Source organism: Octodon degus, unplaced genomic scaffold, assembly GCF_000260255.1.
Source record: "Octodon degus isolate 3935 unplaced genomic scaffold, OctDeg1.0 scaffold00115, whole genome shotgun sequence".
Lineage (NCBI taxonomy): Eukaryota > Metazoa > Chordata > Mammalia > Rodentia > Octodontidae > Octodon > Octodon degus.
In genome coordinates this window covers 2,744,964-2,768,437 of record NW_004524691.1, presented here as the reverse complement: position 1 = coordinate 2,768,437, position 23,474 = coordinate 2,744,964, and the positions used below count along the sequence as shown (strand labels likewise).

Genomic DNA, 23,474 nt, shown 5'->3' with positions numbered 1-23,474 from the left:
CACTACACTCTCAAGACAGGGACAAAGGCTGACTTGCTGGAAAAGCCTGACCCTGTCTTTGGTAAATGCAATTTTGAGGACCAGCTCTGAGGTTTCGGCCTCACCCTTTGCTGCAGTCGTGGCCAAGGTGACCTTGACTGCACTCAAGTGCTATTCTTGAAGGCTGGGGTTTGGCCGAGTTTTGGCGCTCCTCAGCCTGGGCCAACTCAGAGGGTCTGAACAGCCAAAGTGTTATTTAAAAGTGAGATTATAAAAATGAGTATGAAACCTGAAAAGATTTATTGGAAATTTTGTATCTCAAATGGTCTAGCTATGTCAAGAGAAAAATATTAATTACAAGATACATTTAAGGTAGAGATTACTGAAAACTCATGAAAGTATTTGAGTAAAACATGGAAAATATATAGTAAGAACAAAACAAAAAGGGGCCACATTTTCAGAATTTTAGCTGAAATTATCCAGTTTTTAAAAATGTTGGAAACTATTTTACATTTTAGGCCACTTAAGAGGTCTATATTCACCTCCTTTTTCTGGCTGGAAGAATTGGTGGAGTTAGAGAATGGCTGGTGGTCCCTGGGCTGATGGGACGGCGGGGAAGGCCTCTGCATTGAGCCCGATACTGCGGGACAGAGGGCTTTTGCTAGACAGGGTTGGACACTTGGGAGGCAGCACATGGACCATTCTTTACATGTGGGATCTGAGTATCTGCTGGTGCCTGGAGGTTAGGGTTCTAGGGAAGTTTGTGTGTGTACATGGGGTACTGGAGGCAACAGGCTTCAGTATGGAGGGCCTGGCTGCTAACGAGCCTAGATTTCTCTGGGTAGATGATGGGGAGCCGCAGAGAGCCGCAGAGACTTGGAGGGAGGGGGGATGCAGAGGCAGCTCTGTTCATTAGTTTAGGTAGAGGTAGAAAAGAGGACTGTGCAGCCAGGCTGCCTACAGCTGTGGTTTCTGTCCAGTCTCTCCCACCTATGGAGCACCTGATTTGTGTCCACCCCTCAGGCTTTTGTATGCCTTCGGCATACCATGTCCTTTGGAGCAGCTACCTTCTCAGCCTGCTAGAAAATTCCTTACAAGGGTGGGCACTCCATTCTTCTACAGCCAGTCCCACCAGTGTCAGGTATGTGTAAGTTGAGCAAAAGAGAAAGGGCTGGTCAGCCCCCATAGTAGCAGCCTTGCTGCTTGCGTAATGTCCCTTTTCTCTTCTCTGTGAGCACGTGTGCCTCATCCGTCCTTTACCAGCCAGAGCTTCACTGGGGAGGAAGTGCTTTGGGAAGACAGTGACTCATGGTTACCTGTTATCCCTTCCCTTCCCCTGGCTGCATGACCTCCCCTGAGATGGTACGATCACCCTGAGTTAGTGTAATGGGACCCATACGCTCCTCTCTCTTCCGGCCAACCCATGTTTGTCTTTTCCAAACCTGTGAGAGTCGTTTACTCTTTCCACCTCTGTGTCCTAGACTGCTGCCCCTGCCTTTCAGTTTTGCTTTCCATGTGGCAGATAGAGCTATCTTTATGCAATGGAAGCATGTTGCTTCTCTTAAAACCCTGCAAGGAATTTTATACATGAAAGATAAACTGCTGTCCGTGGGGTCCTGGGAGGTCCGGTGCCTGCTCTGCACATCCGTGTGTCCCTTGTTCCTTTTGCTTTGGCTCACAGCAGAGTGAGGCCTCCTCACGTTGGCTGGAGGCCGGCAATGGGCAGTGTGTGGGAAAAGCCGAGTGCTTTCCTGCCTCAACGTCTTTCTACTGTCCTTCCCTGTCCCTGGAATAAACTCCTGGGCTTTTCACCTGCTATGAGAAAGATGTGAATAGATGGGAAAGGCTTGAAATAGACATGGTAGAGGGACCTTTTGCAGCAACATAAATGTAGCCCCCCCATTTTTCCATCAGTGAAGTACAACAGCCTGTTTATTTGCTTAGGAGCCCTTTTCACAACGTGAAATAATTTTGTGTGTTTATTTTTATGTCTCCTGCAATACAAGCCCCTTGGAAATTGGACAGTATCTTTTTGGTTTTTTTTTTTTTTTTCTTTTGTATCGCCAGTGCCTGATACAGAGTAAGGACCTGTTGAATGATTTAAGGGATAGATTTCTTAATTGACTTTCTCAGCCAGCTAGTGAGCAACGTGAGGGCAAGTGCTGTTCTTACTCACGGCAGTACTCCCACTCCCTAGCTCTTGGTGTCAAACAGTGGGTGCTGCAACAATATTAGTAGACTTGAAACCATTAGATTGGATTTTAGTTCTTTTTGTGTACAAACTTTCCCTCTCTCCTGTCCTCAGAGGTGGGCAGCTGTGTGGGGCAGCTCATAGGAGGGTGCCTTCTCCGTGAAGAAGCAGGGCCCACAGAATGCAGGAAGCATGGTGGGCTGGGCAGAGCTCCCAGAAGCAGAGAGATGGTGGTGCTTTACCATGCTGTGCATTCCTAGGGAAGGTGTTGGGGAGCAGGTGGGCCCCACCAGTTACTCCCCACATATTCTGGGCTATTATGTAAAAGGGCTTTTCACACTTTCAGTCTGTCCGCACCTCAGTCTCTCTTCCTCCTTGAGTGTTGGCTAGTTTCAGGAACAGGTAGATGGAGGAGAAGCTGGGAGACAGGCCTGGTTCTCTGGATAAGAAGGAAACACACTCGTCCTCACCTGTTGCAGCAAGTAGTGACTGGAGGGAATAAATGGCCTTTGTATGATGTCCTGTTTCTATTAGATTTCAAGTAGGTAAGAAGGTTTTTATGGTCAGGCCTGGGAAATCATTTGCTGGGAGTGATACTGGAATGCCTGTCCTACACAGATGAGCCATCCTGACAAGTTAGCTTTTGGAGCACTGCCTGTTACTAATAACGGTGACAACCCTGGATTTGTAGAATGAAAGCTTTCTGTTGCTTTTTTTTTGTGTGTGGAACCAGGGATTGAACTCAGGCCCTTGCGCTTGCCAGGGAAGTGCTTATTCTACTGAGCCATCTCCCCGGCCCCTCTGTTGCTTCTTATGACTGTGTTCCCCTGCTCAGGACAGAGGTGGAGACATCTTAGAAGACACTGTGGCATTCCCAGGAGCTTGCAGGCAAGGGCTGCAGTACTTGCCTGAATGGCACCGAGGTTTTCAATGAGTTGCTCTGGAGTGGATGATCCCAGAAGCACAGAACTCACGCCTTCATTTCTCAGGCACCACGCTGGGAATAGAGAACACAAGGTCGGCAGCATGTCAAAGCACCTGTGATTATTGGTTAGCTTACAAACACCAGGCACAGTTATGCTTGTTGCAGTCAAAATTTTGTATTAATTTTTTTTTTTTTTGTGGAAAATGCTCTCTGGGAATAAAACCTGAGCAGCGCCCCCTGCTGCACAGAAGATTGGTAGAATCTGGGCATTTGGGTTCTTAGGCTTTCTAAGTGGGGCTTTGCCCTAGCTACCTGGTGTCACTCCAGCTCCCCACAGAGGAGGGCGTGCTAGCTGGCTCTTCCCTCTATCTCTGATCTTGCTTTCCTTGTCTGTTGTTTCCGAGTCCTGCAGAGGGATGTCTGATTCCTTCATTTCCACAAGCACCTCCTGGGCTGATCATTCAAATTCCTCCCTCCCTGCCCCTTTATCTTAATCCCTCCCACCCCCCACCCCCGCTCTGGGGAACTGGGTGTGTCCCCTCTTTTTTTCCTAAAGAAGAATACTATTGGTATAATTTATGCACCCTTCTCCTCTCAAAGTACTTTAAAAGTCCCTTAAATACTCTTTGGTAAATTTACCAACCATCGCTGTTTTTAGTATGTAATCATCACCATTTATTTTTGTAACATGGGGTTGAACCCAGGGCCTTCACACTGAGCTGAACCTCCAGTCTGTTTGGTTTTTGAGACAAGATCCTCCTAAGTCTTATTCTGGGCTAGATACCTACAATCCTCCTGCCTTGCCTCCCAGAGAGCTGGAATTACCAGCAAATGTCACCAGGCCTGGCTGCAGCTGCCACCATTTTTAACCCAACTTTAGACCATTTGTGCCACTCCAGTAAGATCTCCCCTGCATCTTCCTACTCCAGACCTAGGTAACTGGCAGTCTACTTTTGGCCTGTAGATTTGTCTTTTCTGGTCATTTTCTCTGAATGGAACCAAGTACCAGATGGTCTTTGTGTTTGGCTTTTCTTGCTTTGCATCATAGATTCTTCATGCAGTAGTGCATGTAACGTATTACTCTTCCGTTGCGGAGTGGTGGGCTGCTGAGTGGGCTCTACCTTTTGGGGGGTCTCGCCTGCTGCCACCGCCTTCGTTCGGCGGCTCACCCGCCCTCCCCTGCAAACTGGCTTTGCTCCCTCTTCAAGCATTCCCACTCCTCAACCATATAGCCTCTGTACATCCACTGAGATTTTGCTAAATATAAATCTGATGGTGTCACTCCCCTGGCTAAAAGTTTTTCAGCTTGTACATAACAAAGGTCCTATAAAGCAGAACTCATTTTTTGCCCTAGCAAGCATTACTTTTTAATCTGCCTCCCCTGTATCACATCTCCCTGTGTTGATTCTGTGCTTCGCACAACTCCTCTGTCCCCAGGTGTCTGGCTGTGTTTCCCTGGTTGTCTCCTGAGTGCTTTGCTCAAGCCATCCCCATTGCCTGCACATACTTGTCCCTCTTCCCTTCCTTTGCCGCACTGATGTCTGCTCATCCTTTGAGATTCCCAGCGGCATCACCTTCAGACCCCAGGCTGGGCGGGGTGCGCCTGCTCTGGACTCTCTAAACCCAGATCCCATTCTCCATTCTGGAATATCTCTGGGCTCTGTCAGAGGCCTGAATCGGGGCCTGAGTGTCTGTACTCTCTCTCGTTCTTCTCTTCAAGGCTATGAGGATAGTTGGTCCCTTTCAGGCCCCTGTTGCCAGGCTGGGCCTGAGAAACGGACAAGTGAGTTTGTTCAGTTCGGCCAAATTGGGACAGCAGCTGGAGCACACAGGAACTCCAGTTTCTAGACGGGGCAGAACAAAAGCCAGGAGGTTTACATGTGTGGATTCAGCCTGGCTCTGGCCCAGCTAGCGGCCCAGGAAATGTCGGGTGTTGCAGCCTCCCTGGCATGGGGTGCGGTGTGGTGGTGTTTTTGCTCTTAGTATGCGGAGGCTAGAGGAACAGCTTATCTTAAAAAAAAAATTACAGGGCCAGGGAGATGGCTCAGTGGAATAAGCGCTTCCCTGGCAAGCGGAAGGGCCTGAGTTCAATCCCCGGTTCCGCAAAAAAAAAAAAAAAAAATTACAGAAGCATTTTACCTTTAGATTACATTATCTGTTTATTTTTCTTTTTGCCCATTAGGCTGTGAGGTGTGGCTCATTTGCAGGGGGATCTTAGAAATGTACTCAGTACTTGGAACGAAAGAGGTACTTAGTAACGCTTGTGAATAAGCACAGGTATAGGTGACTGATGTCTGTTGCGGGCGCCGCTCTGTCCCTCTGTGCTGAAGGCGAGTGATACTCTTAGCTGTTACCATGTGGGGGTCTTCTCAGTCATCTCTAGGTCTTTCCACATGGATAAATGGTGCTTTATAAAGGCACCAATCCATGGATTTTTTTTTTCTTTTCCCACTGGGTCTCACTCTGTAGTCCAGGCTGACATTGTGCTTCCTACAGTCCTCATGCTTTAGCCTCACGAGTGCTGGACTCACAGTTGTGTGCCACCACAGCCAGTGAGATCCCGGGCTATGTTATTCTCTCCTCTCTCCTTTTCTGGTGTGTGTGTGTGTGTGTGTGTGTGTGTGCTGTATTATTTCTTGCTTTGTACTTAGAATCTTCTTGGCCTCAGTGAGAGTTCTGACTGTAACAAAGAGACCTGGGCAAGTTACTTTGAAGTTGCTAGCAGCTGATTTCCCCCAAGAGCTGTAGGGCAAAGAAGACCCTACTGGGCGTAAACGTGCTCCCTGGGTAGCACCTGCAGCGGATGCTGGGTGATCAGCCGCTCCGAGTGTGGCCAGCCCGCACTGCCTCTTTGCCACGGTGAGGTGCGATGCTGGCTCCTGAGCAGGTACGTTACTCGGCAGGCGTGGCTGGGCCGCAGGGGCTGGTTTCCTGCCCAAAGCTTTGCTTCCCCCACATCCTCCTTACAGATGGAAGGTGATAACAGTGGGAATTGTTTCCCTTTTGGCTTTGACAGTTGCATGGTTAAAAACAAAACTGCTTGTTTATAAAGAAAAAAGAAAAATGACAGACAAGGAAGACGCCTGAGGTGTAGAGGAAGGAAAAGGAGAAAAAATGTTTTGACTCAAGCTCACACTTTATATGGAAGCTATTTCACGTATTTCTGCCATCCGGTAAAAATTGAAATTCTGTAAAGATTTCCCTGCTAGAAAGACAGTTGTGCTTACATCTTGTTCCTTGTACTGGTGGGAGATTGGCTCAGGGCTTGCCAACGATGCCAACAGTTAAGGCACTCACAGCATGGCATTTGCATGCACTTCCTCCTGGTGCTTCACGTCACCTCTAGATTACTTAGGACACATAGTACATGATACATAGCTGATTAAATCCATGGATGTAGATGGCCACTGTGCTAGCTCATGTTAGCACCTAAAATCAATTTTATGACTGCAACATTTATGTTTCTTTTTGGGGGTATTATTCTGACTATTCAAATGACTTGGACTGAACGCCCAGGACATGTAATTCTTTGCCAGAGCATCATCATTGTCATCATCATCACTGCCACTTACTGCATACCTACTCTGCTTTGCATGTATTACTAGTTCTCTTTACTCATGTTTGTAAGATGTGTATTTTAATATTCATTTTCCACACAGGAAAATTTACATTAAATAAACTTGCTTTGGTCAGATAGCTACATTTTTTTCTTTACTCTATTAAAGCTCTTGGGATGTCAACTAATTGCACTAAATATTTTGTTGGCTTTTCTTTAAAGAAAGAGTCATATCTTGACACACTATATGTTTTTCCTCTAAAACTCCTTATTTCCATTTATTTCTATGTTTAACTGCAACTAACATTTTACTGACTTTGAGCCTCAGAAGGGTCAAGGTACCAACAAATATTCTGTTAAATTATTTTATTTGGATAGATCTTCAATGAACTTTATATCTCGTTGCATTATTATATCTGATTTGCCCCAACTCCTGGTGTTTTTTGTTTGTTTGTTTGTTTTTTAATCTTATAGGATTTTTTTTCTGGAATCAACAACCACTTTATTCCTTTGTTTGTTTGAGACAGAGTCTCACTATGTACTTCAGACTGGCCTTGAGCTCACTGTGTAGCCCAGACTAGCCCTCAAAATTGCGGCAAGCCTCCTGCCCCTGCCTTCTGAGCACTGGGATTGCAGTCATTTGCTACTATGCCTGACTTATTCCTTCCTAAATTCCAGCAAGTCCTCTGTTAATATCTACTGGCCTAGCCTCAGTAGGTTGGAAACCAGAACCAAAAGAAAAGGGTGTCACTGCGCAGTTCTCCTCTGATGCTAGTGAGAATGTGTGCTGCTTCATGAACATGTTTTTATCTAAACTATGTTAGAAGGAAGAACAGAAAGAAGAAAATTGTCTTGGCATATATAGAAATTCTATATAATTCATTTTGTGTTGAATTTACCAGGAATGAATGTTTTTGAGATCAGTTTGTCCATTCAGTAGACATTTTGTCTTGATAGAGAAGTGGATAATAACAGAACACACATATTCTGTGATCTCAGCCAAGGCGTGTCCCATCTCTGCCACCCCCTAGAAGTTTCTTACCGACGGCTAGCTGAGGTAGCGTGCAGCCTAGGCGCTCAGCAATTGGAGAAAGGTCTTTTAGCTTGTTTTGTTGCTTTCTCCCTTCTTCACTTACAATTCTTTCCTTCAACCACTGATAGCACTACAGGTAAGAATAAAAATAGCAATTAAATGTTAATGTCTGACAAGGATATGATGTCTAAAATTGCTAATTCAATAAAATATAAGAACTTTCAGGTGAAATCCTGAGTCTTCTTGATTCAGACTCTTCTGTTTTGTAATACAAGGGTATTTAGGTCTTTAGGCAAAGAAATGTCCTTATAGTCCTGTTCCTTGTTTATTTGTTCAAAACATTGCTTTTGGCTGATATTCATCATTGAATTCATCAATCACAAAAATCCTTAAAACCCTGACATTAGACAGTTATACCCCAATCTGCCAAATGGTGAAATTACAGTAATGTTTCTTACTGGAATACCCTGGGTTTTTTTGGAGTGGGCGAGAAGAGAGACAGAAAGAGATGGAGATTGTCATTTTACTGATGTATATTACTTTTCCTTTTTGTTAAAAAATATGAGTGCCAAGATTTCTGTTTAAAGTAAGCCTTTGTCTTAGATTCTTATTTTAAGTATTCTCTCTTCAGTTTACACATAATCTCACGTTCTTATAACGAAGGTTTATTATCGGCTTCCTCAACTTCTTTCTAGAAGTAGACATAGTATAACTGTTAAGTATCAAGTACATTTAAAAAATAAAACTGAATGAAGAATTTTCTCAATATGTGCTACCTATTATGTGACTATAGAAATTTAAGAAATTCAGCAAAGAGAGCTATTCTTTAACCTCTGAGGAGAGACTGACCCTGATCTGTGGAATATAAAGTGAATTTAATTTCCTAAATACAAAGAAAAAATTGTGTAGTGCTTCTGAGTGCCCTACTTTCCAGAAAGCTTTGTGCTTACTATGAAAGAGGAAATAACAGTCTCTTCTGCATAAAAATGGTACCAAGCAGCAACACCCAAAGGAACTTTAGTCCTTTTGGGGAAAATAAAATCCTCTTAACTCCATGCGGCAACATGGGCTTTCTCTGTTGCGTGTGTGGTGACATAAGTGCCACCCAGACCCTTACCTTCCCAGGGCGGTGGGCAGCTCTGCTGTGGGCAGTGTGCCACAGGCCCTCCACCATGTGATTTCAGTTCAAGAGCTGCTGGCTCTTGTTTTTTAAGTGTTTGCTTTCATCATTCAAAGAGAGAAGGGGAACCATATTATTTCTTACTGTGATGTTTGGAATTATTTTACAGATGTGAGAAAGAGAAGGGCCAGCTGTGCGTGCCATCTGCCTCCTGCATCTCAAAGGCCTGTGGTTTGGCTCTTTACTTGGGAGCATATGCAGGGAAACAGCCAAGAGTCTTCTGGCCTGAGATCTGGGAAGCTGTGACCTACTCTAGAGATGACAGCTGGTGCCAGTGCCAGTGGGGGGGATGGTTATGACTAGGACCTGGGCAAGGAGCCTTCCTAGGCCAGGCCACTACCTACATCAGAGAGACCCAAAGAACTTGCTTTTGCTCTCTTCCATGAGAAAAACATCATCAATCCTCACTAAAGTTTCATAACATCTTTCAGAGGGCTGATCGCTCTGAATTTTATTTAAACAAAAAAAATTGGATGCTGATGAAAGACACTCTGAATAATTTCTTTTTATTACAACAGGGACGGTTTCTGAGGCATCAGTAGATGCCACACTGGATGTATATATTCTAAGAATGGATTATTTAGCTGGGGGGTGGGGTGCACACCTGCAATCCCAGGACTCATGAGGCTGAGGCCAGCCTGGACTACATATTGAGACCCTGTCTCCAAAAATAGATAAATAAATAAATAAATAAATAAATAAATAAATGTAAAAAAGAATAGCTCATTTATTAATATCACTGAAGTTTTTCAATATTTCATTTATTAATCACTTGAGTTTTTCAAATTATACATGCAGTGCATTCTTTTATGGTTTGGGTATATGTGTGCATATATATATGTATATATGTGTGTGTGTGCATGAATGTATGTTTATGTGTCACAAATTCTCATACCATATTGAGGGCCATACATCCAAAAGTAACCAGTATCAGTCATTCATTCTTATTTATTGAATACTCTCCTTACTCTCAATATAATAAATTTCCTGTTGCTTTACTCAGTGCAATATAAGGAGTCAAGGCTTTAAAAAAGTAGATGCATGGTGTTTACACTGCTTTCATCACACCAAGAGGAACAAAAATGTTTCAGAAATAAGCAGCTTAAAACTAGGAAAATGTTAGCAGATGGAGACGATGGGACCTAAATAATTAAATATGGAAGTGAGCCACATCTTTACCTCTGACCCTGTGGCTGGTGTAGAGGGCTTAGTGAGGGAGGAGTCTCAGTAACTGGGAGACACCAGGGTAAAGATAAATCTCTTCAGTTTTTCATATAGAGCATGCGTTCCCCCTCCTCAGAGCAGAGCGACTTTCCTAGCTAGCCTACTGGGGTCCCGGGTGCTGGTGGATTCAACCTTGTTTCTTAACTTAGCTCTTACATATCTGTCTCTAGTAAGTCCCTCAACTATTCCTTGAAGGTTGAGCCTGTTCCATTCACCTCTATAATCCTTATTAGCTAGCACAGAATCTGGTGCCAAGTGGACTAGCAGTAGGAAATTGACAAAAAGTCAGTTAAATTAGTTTTTCCACCCTCCCTACTGTGGGCTATTCCTTCTGCAGGTATGCCACAGCATTCTCTACATTTTCCTATAACCATTACCTAGGTGTGCCACTTTATAGGTAATAACATCAGGGTGGGACTAGACTGTGAGACTTTTTCTGAAGTCTCCAATAGCTATTACTTACCCCTTTACTGAAATTCAGGCATTGAGTATAAGACATGATCAAAATATACAGTAAATTTATCAGACCCAAAAGCTACAACTCTTGTTGCATAGGTCCTGCTTTACTTTGGTCTTAACCACCCAGCAGAAAAGTATAAAAACGAAGTATAAGAAGTAAAGCCATGCTGTTATGTTGAGCTGTAGGGGACTCAGATCAACAATTTCTGACATTGCCAGTCAAGAGGAAGACCCAATACTATTATGGGCTACTGGACTCTTTTAGAATATTTTGCTGAGTTTACACACCTATAATATTCAAATAATGGAACTTAACAACAAAAAGGGGATACAGATGAATGTCCATTTTGTATCTGTATTCAAATGGCTAGGATCGATATACAGTTACATTCTCTTAATGAATAGAGGGATTTGTTCTAATGGTGTTTGTAAGTAGGATATCATGTCTGCATCTTGTACAGCAATTAACCACTAGGAAGAATGTATGCAATGTGTTAATTATTGAAACTGTCCTACCAATTTGGTTTGAAAAAAAAATAAAGTTGGAGATAGAAAAAAAATATACAGTAAATGTAAATATTACCTTAGGTATATTGCTATGAATCTCAAAATATTACTCCTCACTTTAATGTTATTATTATTTATATTTAGGACAGGGTGTACAGGGACTCACTGAGTAGATCAGACATGTAGTGATCCGCCTATTTACAGCCTCCCAAGTGCTGGGATTACAGGCATGCCATCACACCCAGTTTCAATTGCTTCCTCAGTGCACCTTGGGGGTGGGGCCAGCTCGGCAGGCCAGGGGATCGAACTCCAGGCCTCTGAGTCTGCCGAAGCAGGTGCTTTAATACACTGAGCTATTTGGCTGGCCCTACTCCTCCCTTTAAACACATGTATCCTAGTGTTCTTGTCACTTTCTGAACCAATTTTAGAAGTCTTTTCATGAGTGTCTTCATGATGTGTGATTAAAAAATACAGTAAGTTTGGCTAGTAGGTATGGTGAATGTGGCTGCTAGGGTCTAGTAAGACATTACTGCAATAAACCTGGTGAGAAATGACAAAGGTTTAGTTAAGGGCATAGCAGAGAGGCTGCTGCTCATGACTTGGGAGAGAGGAAGCAGGGAGAAGTAAAGGTAGGAGAGGAGAAGGGTAATATAATCTTCCTGGTCCCACCCACAGGGACCCACCTTGTCCCACCAGACCCTCCTTCCTAATAAGAAGTCTGCTATGGCTTTCCTGTGATCCCATTGTCTTCAAAAGGTCCTGCCTATGATTACATGAAGCTTTAGGCAGACACCAAGATATAAACCATAACATTCTGCCCTACCCTAGACCAATATGTATCTCTTTATGCAAAATGCATAAAATGCATCTTTAAGAATGACCAAAGTTTTAATAATTCGAATGTTGCTTGAAATGGGCAAGTCCAAAGTCTCCTCTGAGGCTAAGGAAAATTCTTAGGTGTAGGCAGTGGCCTCTGTAAAACAAAACAAACACTATTGGCAGTATTTAGTCAACATACAATGGCTGGGGACAAACATTCTCATTCTGAAGCAGGAAGAAGAGACTAGAAACATACAGGGCCAAAGCAAGGCCAAAATCTAGCAAGGCAAACACAAAATCTTATAGCTCTGTGTCCAGCACCTGGGACAAGTTTTGAGATTTGAATTACAAAAGACTTGGGAAGCCCTGACTCAAAGTATTGCTGGTAGTTGCTGCCTTGATGTCTTTTCTCTTAGGCTGGCTTTGCTCACTCCCTCAGATGACTTTGTCTAAATTCCTCGGGTTTCCAATGCTCTTTGGGCTTCACTCTTAGCTTCACACACTATTCTCTTATAGACACACTGCCTAATCTTCAAGACTGTCTTCTAATGTCTGGATGGAAACCACCAGGATCCCACAACTTTTGCATTCTGCATGTCTATAAAAATAGCATCAAATAGATGCTGCCATGTTCTGCCTCTGGCTCCAGCAGTAGCTGGGTCCTTTTGCCTCATAGCTGCAGGGGCCTCTGAGTACTTGGATGACTCAGCACTGTAAATGGAATCCTAGGGAGCCAATTTCCTAGGTGGCTTCTGGCACAGTGTCTTGGGGCTGTGGTCTCAAAGCAGTCTTTAACTTTTTACCCTTAAGTCTGTGAAGGACCGTTCTTCCCAGGCCCGCAAGGAATCCTTCCTAGTGTCCAGATAGAGAGGATTTGGCTCCTATTTCATACTAATCTTTTCAACAACCAATCTCTCCTCTGTTTTCACTTTGTAGGTCTCAACTTCATTAGGGCTTCCTTCCTGGACAAACTTAAAAAAAATTTAAGTCATTCATCTGTGCCATTTGCTCTTGGTTCTTAATGTAGACCTAGCTGAAAACTCTGAACAGTACCTGTGCTATAGCCTCAATGTTAGGCTTCCTTGAAATTTAATCTGCCAGATTAATTAGTCCCCTGCAAATCATCTGTTTTCTGCAATGTCTCAGGACATGAGCAAGATGTAGACAAATTTTCTGCCAGGGCACAACACACATGCTCTGGAGTGAAACTGAAAATGGAGTCCTTTTTCCCAACTAAACCTCCTGAGTCTGGTCTTTACTATCTGCTTTCTTGTCAGCATTCTGGTCTTCTGAGCTCTGACTAGAATCTCCCATCAAGCTCTGCTTATAGCAATCCACAGCTTCTCCAGCTGCATTTTCAAATCTTTCCAAACTCTTCCTATGAGCCAGTTTCAAAGATTTCTGAATCACACTGTCACATAGTGTCTTAGCAATGATCCCACTTCTCTGGTACCAAAATCTATCTTAGTCACTTTTATTATTTGAACAAAACACTTCACACCCATAACTTAAAATGGAGGGGTTAACTTTGGCTCACAGTTTCAGTCTGTGGTTATTGGCTTCAAGGCAGGACAGCACAGCCAAAGAGTTTAGCCAAGGAGAAGCTACTCATGGGATGGCAGACAAGAAGCAGAGATTACGACCAAATTATAGTTGGTTTGTCAAGATCTAAACCCCACTGTAAAACAAGGAACACCTGCACAGCAATTTATTTAGCTTGGCTACAACTCACTAAAAGCCAATCTGTATCCATGTCTCTTTCTGAGGATAAAGGAAGATGAATAAAAACACTTAGATGGTTGCTTGGTACATAGGAAGTGTGCATGCTTAAGTAAAGCGAGGAGCTAAGAAGGGCGATGTAACCTTCCTGGCCAAGCTCTCAGTGGCTCACCTCTTCCAACCAGCCCTCCCTCCTGACAGCCAGTCAGCTATAGACCTCCATGATCCAGGCACCTTCCAGAGGTCCCACTTAGGATTCTGTGAGGCTTTAGAGAGACATCTAGATGTAAACCATAGTATCACCTTCAAGCAGTCTCTCTCTCTCTCTCTCTCTCTCTCTCTCTCTCTCTCTCTCTCTCTCTCTCTCTGCACTGTAAATATCACTTTTATTGATATAGGGCCTTGCTACACAGCTTGAACTTATACCCAGGGATTACAGGCATGCACCATCACACCTGGATTCAGTGATGACTCAGCACGCCCAGCCTGGGGTTCCAGGGCTAGCACAGCAAGTGGTATCAGGGATTGAACTCTGGACCTTGCACTCATCAGGCAGGCTCTTAGACTGCTGAGCTATCTCCCCAGCCCCTGCCTTCTCTTTTTGCAGTTGCATTAGCAAGCTTTTTCCCAAACAATAATGCAGATTAGGTAATCATGTACTCCAAATGTAGCATAGCTCCTTCCTGTAAAAATTTTGAGTTTGAAGGAAAGCAAAGATGTCTTTGGGGGAAGATAATTAACTGAAAGCCAGGAGACATGGTTCTAACATCAGCTTTATTTGTGAGAAATTTATGGCCTTGAAGTTCCTGTATTTAATATATTTATCTTGTTATATAACACAATTATATTTTAGTTTCTGCATCCAGAAAAGGCTGAGAACAGCATATATGAGAATATTTTGAATTTTTCAGAAAGCCTGCAAAAGCCTGTGCAGCTGGTCCTCAACAATGGCTTGATCTCGCTTTTTTTTACCTTATGAGGGTGTGAAAGTACACTTTTACAACTTCTTTTTTGCACTTTCAGTACAAAATTCAGTAAGTTACATGAAATAGCCAACACTTTAGTATAAAATGGGCTTTGTGTTAAGTGATTTTTGTCAGACTGTAAGCTACTGTGTTTTAAACACATTTACGGTAGGCTAGGCTAAACTGGTGTGTTTTGTAGGTTTGGTATATTAAATGAATTTTTTGACTTAAAATATTTTCAAATTACAGTTGGCTTATCAGACCTGAACCCCACTGTAAGACAAGGAACTCCTGTATAGCAATTTCGCTTAGCTGCAACTGATTTAAAAGCCAATCTCTATCCATTTCTCTTTCTGAGGATAAGGGAAGATGAATGAAAACAGATTGGTGCTTGGGGCATAGTAGATGCTCAGGCTGCCCCTGAACTCACCACATAGCCCAGGCTGCCCTCAAAGTTGTAGTGATCTTCCTTGCTCAGTCTCTTGAGCATTGGGATAACAGACACATACCATCACACAAGGTTTAAAATTATGATTCTTAATGCTTCCCTTTTATCCTTTCCTTCTTTACTACCTTCCTATCTTTATCCTTTTATATGTTCTTTCCTAATGCACTTCTGATTTTCTTCAGTCGGACTTGTTTAGATTGGTTCTTCAATCTTGAAGAACAAGACCTTCCTTAATATTCTAGGGTGACTGTTTGTGGTGATAGTACAAAACTACATGCCAACATGCTTTAGGACATGTTTATAGTGTGTTATTTTAGAGAACAAAGGAGCTAAAAGCTGGACTGTTACAGACGGGAAGGGAAGAGAAATAATGGGAATCGTGAAAGGTCCTGATCAGGAAGACTGTGGTGATGACAAGATTGGTAGGTCAGGCTCCATGTGAGCTAGTCCTCCACTGGGCATCTGAAGCCAGGTCATGCGTATGTGTCCTCTTAGGAGGACTGTGTGAATTTTTAAAATGCCTATATTCTTTTTCCCTTGATGGTGTATAATGGTTTGGGATTCTACTTTATTACACATGCTCTCACATTTTTAAAAAATGGACATGTTTTTATAAGGAAAGATGTTTGGAATGCTCAACCAATAAATTAACCATCAAGATGTCTTGAATGGGGGTAATTTTGTTTTTGTGATCTTGAATGCCATTATTGTCCAGACAGAATTTAAACTACAAAGCGTCAGTGACCAGAATGCTCTACAAGTGCCAATCATGCAGCGCCAGGGACAGAATCTTTGCTATTCATCTCTCTTCTGAAATTCTCCCTCCTGACCTCTGTTCTTATCACACAATAAAAACATGTCAACCACCCCCAAAACTTACATTGCTGCAATTTTTTGTCTCACGTGGAGTAAGACTGTATGGCTTGAATTTTGTTTTGTCAAGAAAAGGAAAATTAGATCCTTTTCCATAGAAAAAGGGGCCTTAAATTTTGTCAGTTTCAAACAAGGAATGAAATAAATGCCTTCCTTAACATGAGAATGAATAACATTTCTATGTAAATGGATGCACCGTGAGGCCATACTCTTAAATGAAATAAAGCAGACACATGTAAACACCATACTGTTTTCCTGGTATGAGAAATCAAAAATGTAAATAAAGACCAAAATGTATAACAGATATTGTGAAATAGAAAATTTTCAAAATGAAAGGCAAACTACAGAGGGAGATGAAGGATGGAAGGAAGGGAGAAAAAAAAATGAGAAAAGGAGTAAATACAAACAAAGCGTTTGTAAATATGAAGAGGAGGGCAGTTTAGGGAAGGGGATGGGAATAGAAAACAAAGAATCTAGATGTATCATAATACAGGTACAGATTCCTTTTGATGAAAGTGATCATTACATATACATAAAATGTACCATAAATTTAATTAATTTTTAAAAAGTGACAGTGCAGGGATTTGAACCCTGCTGGTCCAGGCAGATCATTGGACACTTTCGCCAGCACCCAGAGGAAGAGACTTTTCTGTGCAGATTTTGCAGAGCTGCCCTGACTCCTGGCTGGGATCAGACACCTCAGAGGGTTGTAAGAAGACTGCCGGGTGCTACCACCAGCCTGGCCGGGGCCTCCGTGTGCCTGAGTGGGACAGCCCCAGGTTTCTGCAGAGGCATTCTAATCAGTACACCCCCATCCCCAGACCTTCTCTACAAGTTGAGAATACCTTCAGTGAAGCCCTGGAACTTTCAGGCACTCCATTTCCATATTTTCCTGAGATGATTCCACAGGCAAGTGGGGACCATGTCATTGCGCCAACCCCTAGGAAGAGAAAACCAGAGAAAATCAGTCATCCTGATGGGGATTGAAGGAGTGAGGGTGTTTAGACACAGCTTGGTCGCTTAGAGGAAAAAGCTGGCTAGATAAATGAATTAATACCAGCATATATCTTTCCAGCACATTTTTACATTTGCAAATTGTATTTCATTCTTTTATAAACTAATTAAACATACGCTGTCAGTTCTTGGAATGAGTTGCAAAAGCGAGCCCTGAAGGTTTGGCTTATCTGTGATGTTTTGATGTACAAGATTCATGGACAGAGAGATAAACACTTTCACTTACACAAAAATTCAGGGCTTCTCATGCCTGTTCAGGGCCTAATGTGATGGCTGGTGCAGAGCAGAGTGTAGTGCCTCGTAAACACTCGTAAGTGATAATAATAACAGTTGTTCTGGCTCAATTTTATCTTTTTTTTTTTTTCTTATGTAGACTTGCTGCCAGTTCTAAGAAAGAAAGTGATCTCTGGGTGTATCTTTTGGTACATAAACCTAAAAAATGAGGCTTATTCATGTTTTTCGTAGGTCCACGCTTCTTGTGTTTATTTTGCATATATATTTTTCCCCTTCTGTCGAGAGCATTATTTCTACACAAACATACAGTGCCTGGCTTGTTAATTGTTGGATTCCCTTTTGCAGGGCTGTATGAAATATAAATGTACGGGGTATAAATGTGTACATCCCTGATGTTTTGGGAAGGCACTCTGTATTCAGAGTTGCATGCTCGGGTGGGTGCTGCATGACTCTATCCACTGGTTTTTCTTTTTCCATGTATACATTTTCTAACAACTTGCTGAGTGCAGCTAAGTGCCACTCACAACTCACAACTCTGGACTTCATCAGTGAGGCCCTGCAGACCAAATAAGGCATATTCGATTTTGCTAGTCTCTGGGATGCATCATTCTCATAATCTTTATATTAATTAAGGACAGTTAGGAAAGTATTTCACTGACTTATTTTCCAAATTACTAATTTTCCTATTGTTAAAAGTAGTAGATGTACTTTTGAAGGTTACCTATTTTATGGTAGAGCTCTGGCAGTTGGACCTCCACCTTCTCTCTCTGGAAAAGATGGTACTCGGCCTGCTCACAGACCGGCGGGATCATATTGAACTGTCTTGCTACCGAATAGGCTTCCTGGGAGAGAAACAAGATCGCAAGGGATCTCAGACCGACTCACAGCAGGACTGCACGGTGAGGCATTTGCACGTGACGTGTTCATTTCAGTGAAGTCAGCACAAACCGAAGAACATATAGGATGCCAAATAGCAAGTCATGGCTGATTCCATCGAGAGCAATGCTGAATGTACCAATCCTCATTATTCCTTGGAAAAATTTGGACTTATTGAGGTGTAGGGCAAATTAATCAAAGTATGAATCATGGACAATAATAATAATAATAATAATAATACAGTTTTATTTTTTTAGGTTTTTGAGAAGGAATTTTTTTTTTTCTTTGCCACTTGAGGGTGCCTTAAGGGCAGGTCAGGCACAGCTTCTGGAGCTGGGAAGGGAACATGGGTCCTATGCATCTGCCTGCATTTTCCCAAGCAGCGCTTTAAACAACTGAGCTATCCTGCCAAGCCCACCCCCACCCCATTTTTAGGTTTTTAAAGAAATAAAATGTAAACTAACATACAAAAGTGATCTGTAGTTAATATGCTATACACAGAGTCATTATTAATATAGTCCCTAAGCGAGAACACTCTGTCATATATCTCCTCAGCTGTGAAGTTCACTTTACCCCCTTGCCACCAAAGAGTATGTTTCTTCCAAGAGGCCAGGGCGCTCCCTATTGGATTCTGAGCTGGTGAGCTCCAGCCCCAACAGTCATCTCCTTAATGATGTAGCTGACTTAGAATTCCAGAGTCACAGGGATTTTAATAAAAGTTAGCAGAAGATCTAGGAATTTGCACGCGGCCTCTGACGGCAGTGCTCAGGCGCCTGGCGGCCGCCTCGCACACAAAACAGACTTACCATGATCTCCGTCGCGCTCCACCGCGAGGTGCCCCAGTACATCGCCATGCCTTGGTTTATCACATGTGTCATGGCTCGAACGATTTCTAGGAAAGCCCAAACAGTATGCCAGGAGTTTCTTGACTGTTCAAAGCTGCATGATTATTTTCCCATCCCCCAAGTTTAATGCAACTATTTGTTTGATTAATATACTTATGTCGATTAATACAATTACTTACAATTATTATTACTTTGTTTGATCAATATAATAGAATTACATAAATAATATAATATTGATGACAATGTAATAGTCTAACAGGTAATATTGATGGCTTGAAGGCTGATGTTCCACATTCAGTTTTTAGCAACAGTGTTAATTGGTATTAAAAATAAAATGATCACTTCAAGTTCTTCCTTTGCTTGTACTGCTTGATGGTTGGTGGTCTGATGAAAGAATATGTAATTACTCTCTGAGAATCGGAGCACTTGCTCACCCAAGTGAGGAATGAGGGCAAGCATTTGTCTTGGCTTTGCAGAACGTAATGAAAGGCCTGTTTTCTTTGCACGTTGGGTTTGTGGAGCTGGGCCTCACACCGAGTAGCTGTTTGATAGAGATGACTCAGTAACAATGTGTTTAGCAGAAAGATAAACACATTAATGCTGAGCAAACAGCTGCAGCCACAGGGGCTCAAAGCCCACAGTGACACACCCTGTCCTTGACCACGTGGAACCAAATTTTGTTCTAAGACACTGGTGCAAATTGATTTCACCATGGCCTGCTGGTGAGCCCACCCAGCTTGCTTATCTGGCTCTTTCAGGTTGACATCACAATTCCTAAACAGGAAAATGAATCCTCTCCCTAGAGGGGTGGAGCTGAGCTAATCCTCTTGGCATCAGCTAGATGGGAGGCAGAACTAGAGGAGCAAGAACAGCCTTCAGTTCAATTTAGCAAACATTTGCAGACAAGACTGGATCTTTTCCACAAAGCAGGTCAGCTGTTTGGAGGAACAGCACTTGACATTTTCAAGGGGTCATGTGACCTCAGGGCTTTTCTATGTCCTAGTAATACCAGTAGGTTAAATGTCTTAAAAAAAATCCAGGGGCCGGGGAGATGACTCAGTAGAATAAGTGCTTCCCTGGCAAGTGCAAGGACCTGAGTTCAATCCCTGGTTCCACCAAAAAAAACAAAACCAAAACCAAAAACAACAAAAAACCCCCCAATCTTTGCCTGAGTAGAGTTGAATGTGATGAATTTTTATTTTTATTTCTCATGGGTAAAGGTTGTATGGGGCTGGGGTTTAGAATGAGAAGGCCAAGGTGAATGTCTTCAGCTCTTTGTTGTTTAGCTTATGTACACCATTTGAAGTTGCCTTTGGGTTCTCTGGAAGATGGGAATGGTTTCATTCAGTATTGGCTGGCCAACAGAGGTAGAATTTGGTTTATAAGCTGAGTATTTTTTTTTTCTTGGATAAAGATTCCCAAATCTTATATCACAGAAATTCAACTATGAAATTCATTTTCCTATTATTAAACTAATAAGATGAAAAAAGTAGTAAGAGCCTTCTTTTTCTTCTCTTTTAGAGCACAAGTGGAGTAAGTGCCAATTAAAAACTTTTCTGGAAGTCAAAAGCCATTATTAAATCTCTGGCCCAGAGCAGACCTCTGCACCACCGTGCCAGGGCCTTTCCCTTCCTGTAGAGCTTCCTTCCAAGCCAGAAGAGCATTCAGTGTCTGTTTTTCTCACTGCTAGAGATGTTGGGTAGAACAGGGTGGTAAGTACTGAAGAGTTTCACAAAAACTATACTGATTCGGACCCTACTCTGTGTCTCAGTCTTGGCACTCAAGTGAGATGAGTGCAGAACAGTTGGTGGCTGAGCCATCTGTAGCCCCTGGAGGCCTGGCCCGCCAGCGAAGGTGGTGGAGGTGTCGCTCGCTGTACCTATGCAACACACAGGCAGGAAGAATCTAGTATTGGCAGGTACTGTGCCAGTTGCTGGATTCCTTTCAGAGCAAAACAGATACAAAGTTCCTAAACCCAGGGAGTTTAGAGTTGAGTGAGGGAAGACAGAGAAATAAACAAGTTACAAAACGGGAAGTGCTATGGAGAAGACAGAGGTGGCTGGGATCAAAACGGAAAGGAGGCCTGGTAGGACTGAGATGGTCCCACTGAATAGGTATGTTTAGGGAGGAAAAGTGGCCTGTTATGCGAAGAACAGCAGAAAGACACTTTAGAACAGCGGAAGAACACTTTAGGGACTAGCATGTGCGAAGTCCCTGAGGCAGGGCCAGGCTTTATAAGCTCCAGCAACTGGAGAGAAGCTGTGTGGCAGCAGGAGCCCTATGGTAGTGCGGAGGGATGATGGGTGTGGGATCCACGTAGCTCGCAGAGGGCAACCATGCTGTTTGCATATTATTCCAAGTTTAATGGAGCCATTTGCTTTTGTAGACAAGGGAATGACATATTTCACCTAGTTTACATTTCAGAACACCGACTTTGCCTGTGCATGGAGGGTCCACTGCAGACTCTGCGGTGTGCAGGGGGGGGGAAGGGACTTGGAGCAGGGTGATGTCAGCAAAGAGAGAGGCTGAATGTGCTAAGCAAGGGAAGAGAGAATGTGTGTCCAGATCTCTGACTGGCTGATGAGAGAGGAACATTTTGGGAGGAAAATCAAGGCACAGTGCCCTTGAGAGCATGAATAGGCTGCTGAATGTGGTGCGTTTCTTAGCTACCAGTGTGTTGACTATAAATTCATGGCAGTGGATGAAACTACCTAAGGCAAGTCAGCTAGTTGTTGCTAGCTGTGGTCCGAGAGAGGACGCTGTGCAGCATGCTGGGTGATCCGGAGCCAGGGGGGCAGGAAGGAAAGAAGGGGGAGAGAGATGCGTCAGAACCAGGAACAGGGAGTGCTACAGGGAGTGTGCCCGCAGGGCGGACGCTACACACATCCCGGGCAGGGGTAGTGCCTGGGGTCCACCTGCAGGCAGCAGTCTCAGTGTGAGAAGGAACTAGGCTCAGGCTGAGGCAGTGGCTGAGTGGAGGGGCCAGGCAAGCTTTAGAGACAACCTGTGAGGAGGACGCCCCCAACAGCTTTGCGAGTCATTCAAGGGATGTTGAGCAGCACCGGAGGTGTTCAGGGCCAGAGGAGAATTTTAGATGGGAGAGGTAAGAGTATGTGTGTGCCCTCAGGGCTGAGGTAGAAAGCAGGGGTGAGCTGGACAAGGGTGCTGGGAAGGAAGGAAGGAAGGAAGGAAGGAAGGAAGGAAGGAAGGAAGGAAGGAAAGAGAGGAGGAAGAAAGGGAAGGAGGGAGGGCAATCGACAGGGTGAGACAGAGGAGGGAAGGCAGCGGGCAGGGTGGGGCATTTCTGTTGGGATGGGTGACCAGTCAGGAATGTAGAGCTCCTGGGAGGCTCTAATAATGTCTCTTCCCAGTAAACTGTGACTCAAGTAAAAGGAGGTGGTTGGAGAAGTGAGGCAAAAGGGTGGCGTCCCTGGGATGCCCTCCAGCTGCCCGGGGCTCCTCGGGGCTGTATTAGCTCTGACTGCAGAAGACTGGGAGGAAGCACAGAAGACTCCTGGAGTTTCCATCCTCTAAGCAGGCAGCAGCCCTGGCCGCAGGGAGAAGCAGGGAGAAGATCAGGCCACAGCTGGGGCGCCACACAGCCCCAATTAAAACTGAGTTCATTCATAGTATATTAGCTTTTTTTTTCAGGTCAGAGAAAAATTTCCCGCTTTGTTTAATTAGCTAATCCGAAATAACCGCGTTGATCAGGCTGAGGTGGGTTACGCATAATTCTACTGCGTATGGACGCTAGAGGGCAGCATTGTTGAAAGAAAAAAAAATCAGCCGGGCCTGGGCACTGTTGTGAGCCTTTGCATTTCAAAATGCATTTGAAAGGAATAGATTCTGAATAAGAAAAAGACATTGGACAGCCGATTTACTGACAATTCTCGAGCCCCAAACCACGGGCTTCTCCAGAAGGTTCCGCGGCCGTGGTTCCCTGAGTGCCCTCTGCGCACTAGACGTGGTGTGCCACACAACCTACCCGTGGCCAGGCCCCCGCCCTGCTGTTCCACCCTAACTTGGGGAGAGGCCCTGACGTCGGTATTTTAGAAACTGAGCCCGGAACAAGGTAGTGTGCAGCCAGGGTTCGGAACCACTTTACTTGCTTTCTCAGTCTCAAAGCCTAGCACTGGTGGCATCTGCCTCCCTCCGGAATTCGTTCCAAATGCATCCCCAGAGCCCTGCTCAGAAGAGGGGGCTGTAAGTTCTGCTGGTGGGATTCTCTAGCCTAGTTTTTAAGCATTCCTGCAGCCAACTCTTGCTCGCTGTAAGGTCTGAGAACTCCTTCATACCCTTTGCAAGTTAGCTATCCTAGCGGTCAGCTTCCTCCCACGTTTCCTTTTTTATCTTCATCTACCATAATGCTCCAGGCTATTATTATAAACAGGTACATTAGATAGAAATTAATATATAGTTAGAGAGGGATTGGGCCTACAAGGAAATCAGCAATAAAATTAGACATCGAAACTGTGGCTAGAGGCAATCCAACGAGCCCGGCCTCAGGATGGAGACTCAGCACCGGCCAGGCCTGCGAGATAAACGGCAATTTGAGAGCAAGGGCCTGAGTTCAATCCCTAGTCCTGAAAACAAAAAAATGAGAGAGAGAGAGAGAGAGAGAGAGAGA

The 23,474-nt window shown here is 43.8% G+C and overlaps 1 protein-coding gene across 3 annotated transcripts in view; it reads right to left on the bottom strand.

Annotated features, from left to right (window-relative positions):
- Positions 1-23,474, bottom strand: part of Kcnab1 (potassium voltage-gated channel subfamily A member regulatory beta subunit 1) — a 539,706-nt gene that overhangs the window by 3,063 nt on the left and 513,169 nt on the right. For all 3 annotated transcript variants that reach the window (XM_004639823.2, XM_004639824.2, XM_004639825.2), the window contains exons 9-13: positions 18,809-18,894; positions 17,848-17,968; positions 16,724-16,818; positions 7,694-7,814; positions 3,079-3,167 (exon numbers count right to left, since the gene is read on the bottom strand). In XM_004639823.2, coding sequence (XP_004639880.1) covers positions 3,079-3,167; positions 7,694-7,814; positions 16,724-16,818; positions 17,848-17,968; positions 18,809-18,894 — 512 coding nt within the window. The remainder of the gene's footprint in view (positions 1-3,078; positions 3,168-7,693; positions 7,815-16,723; positions 16,819-17,847; positions 17,969-18,808; positions 18,895-23,474) is intronic.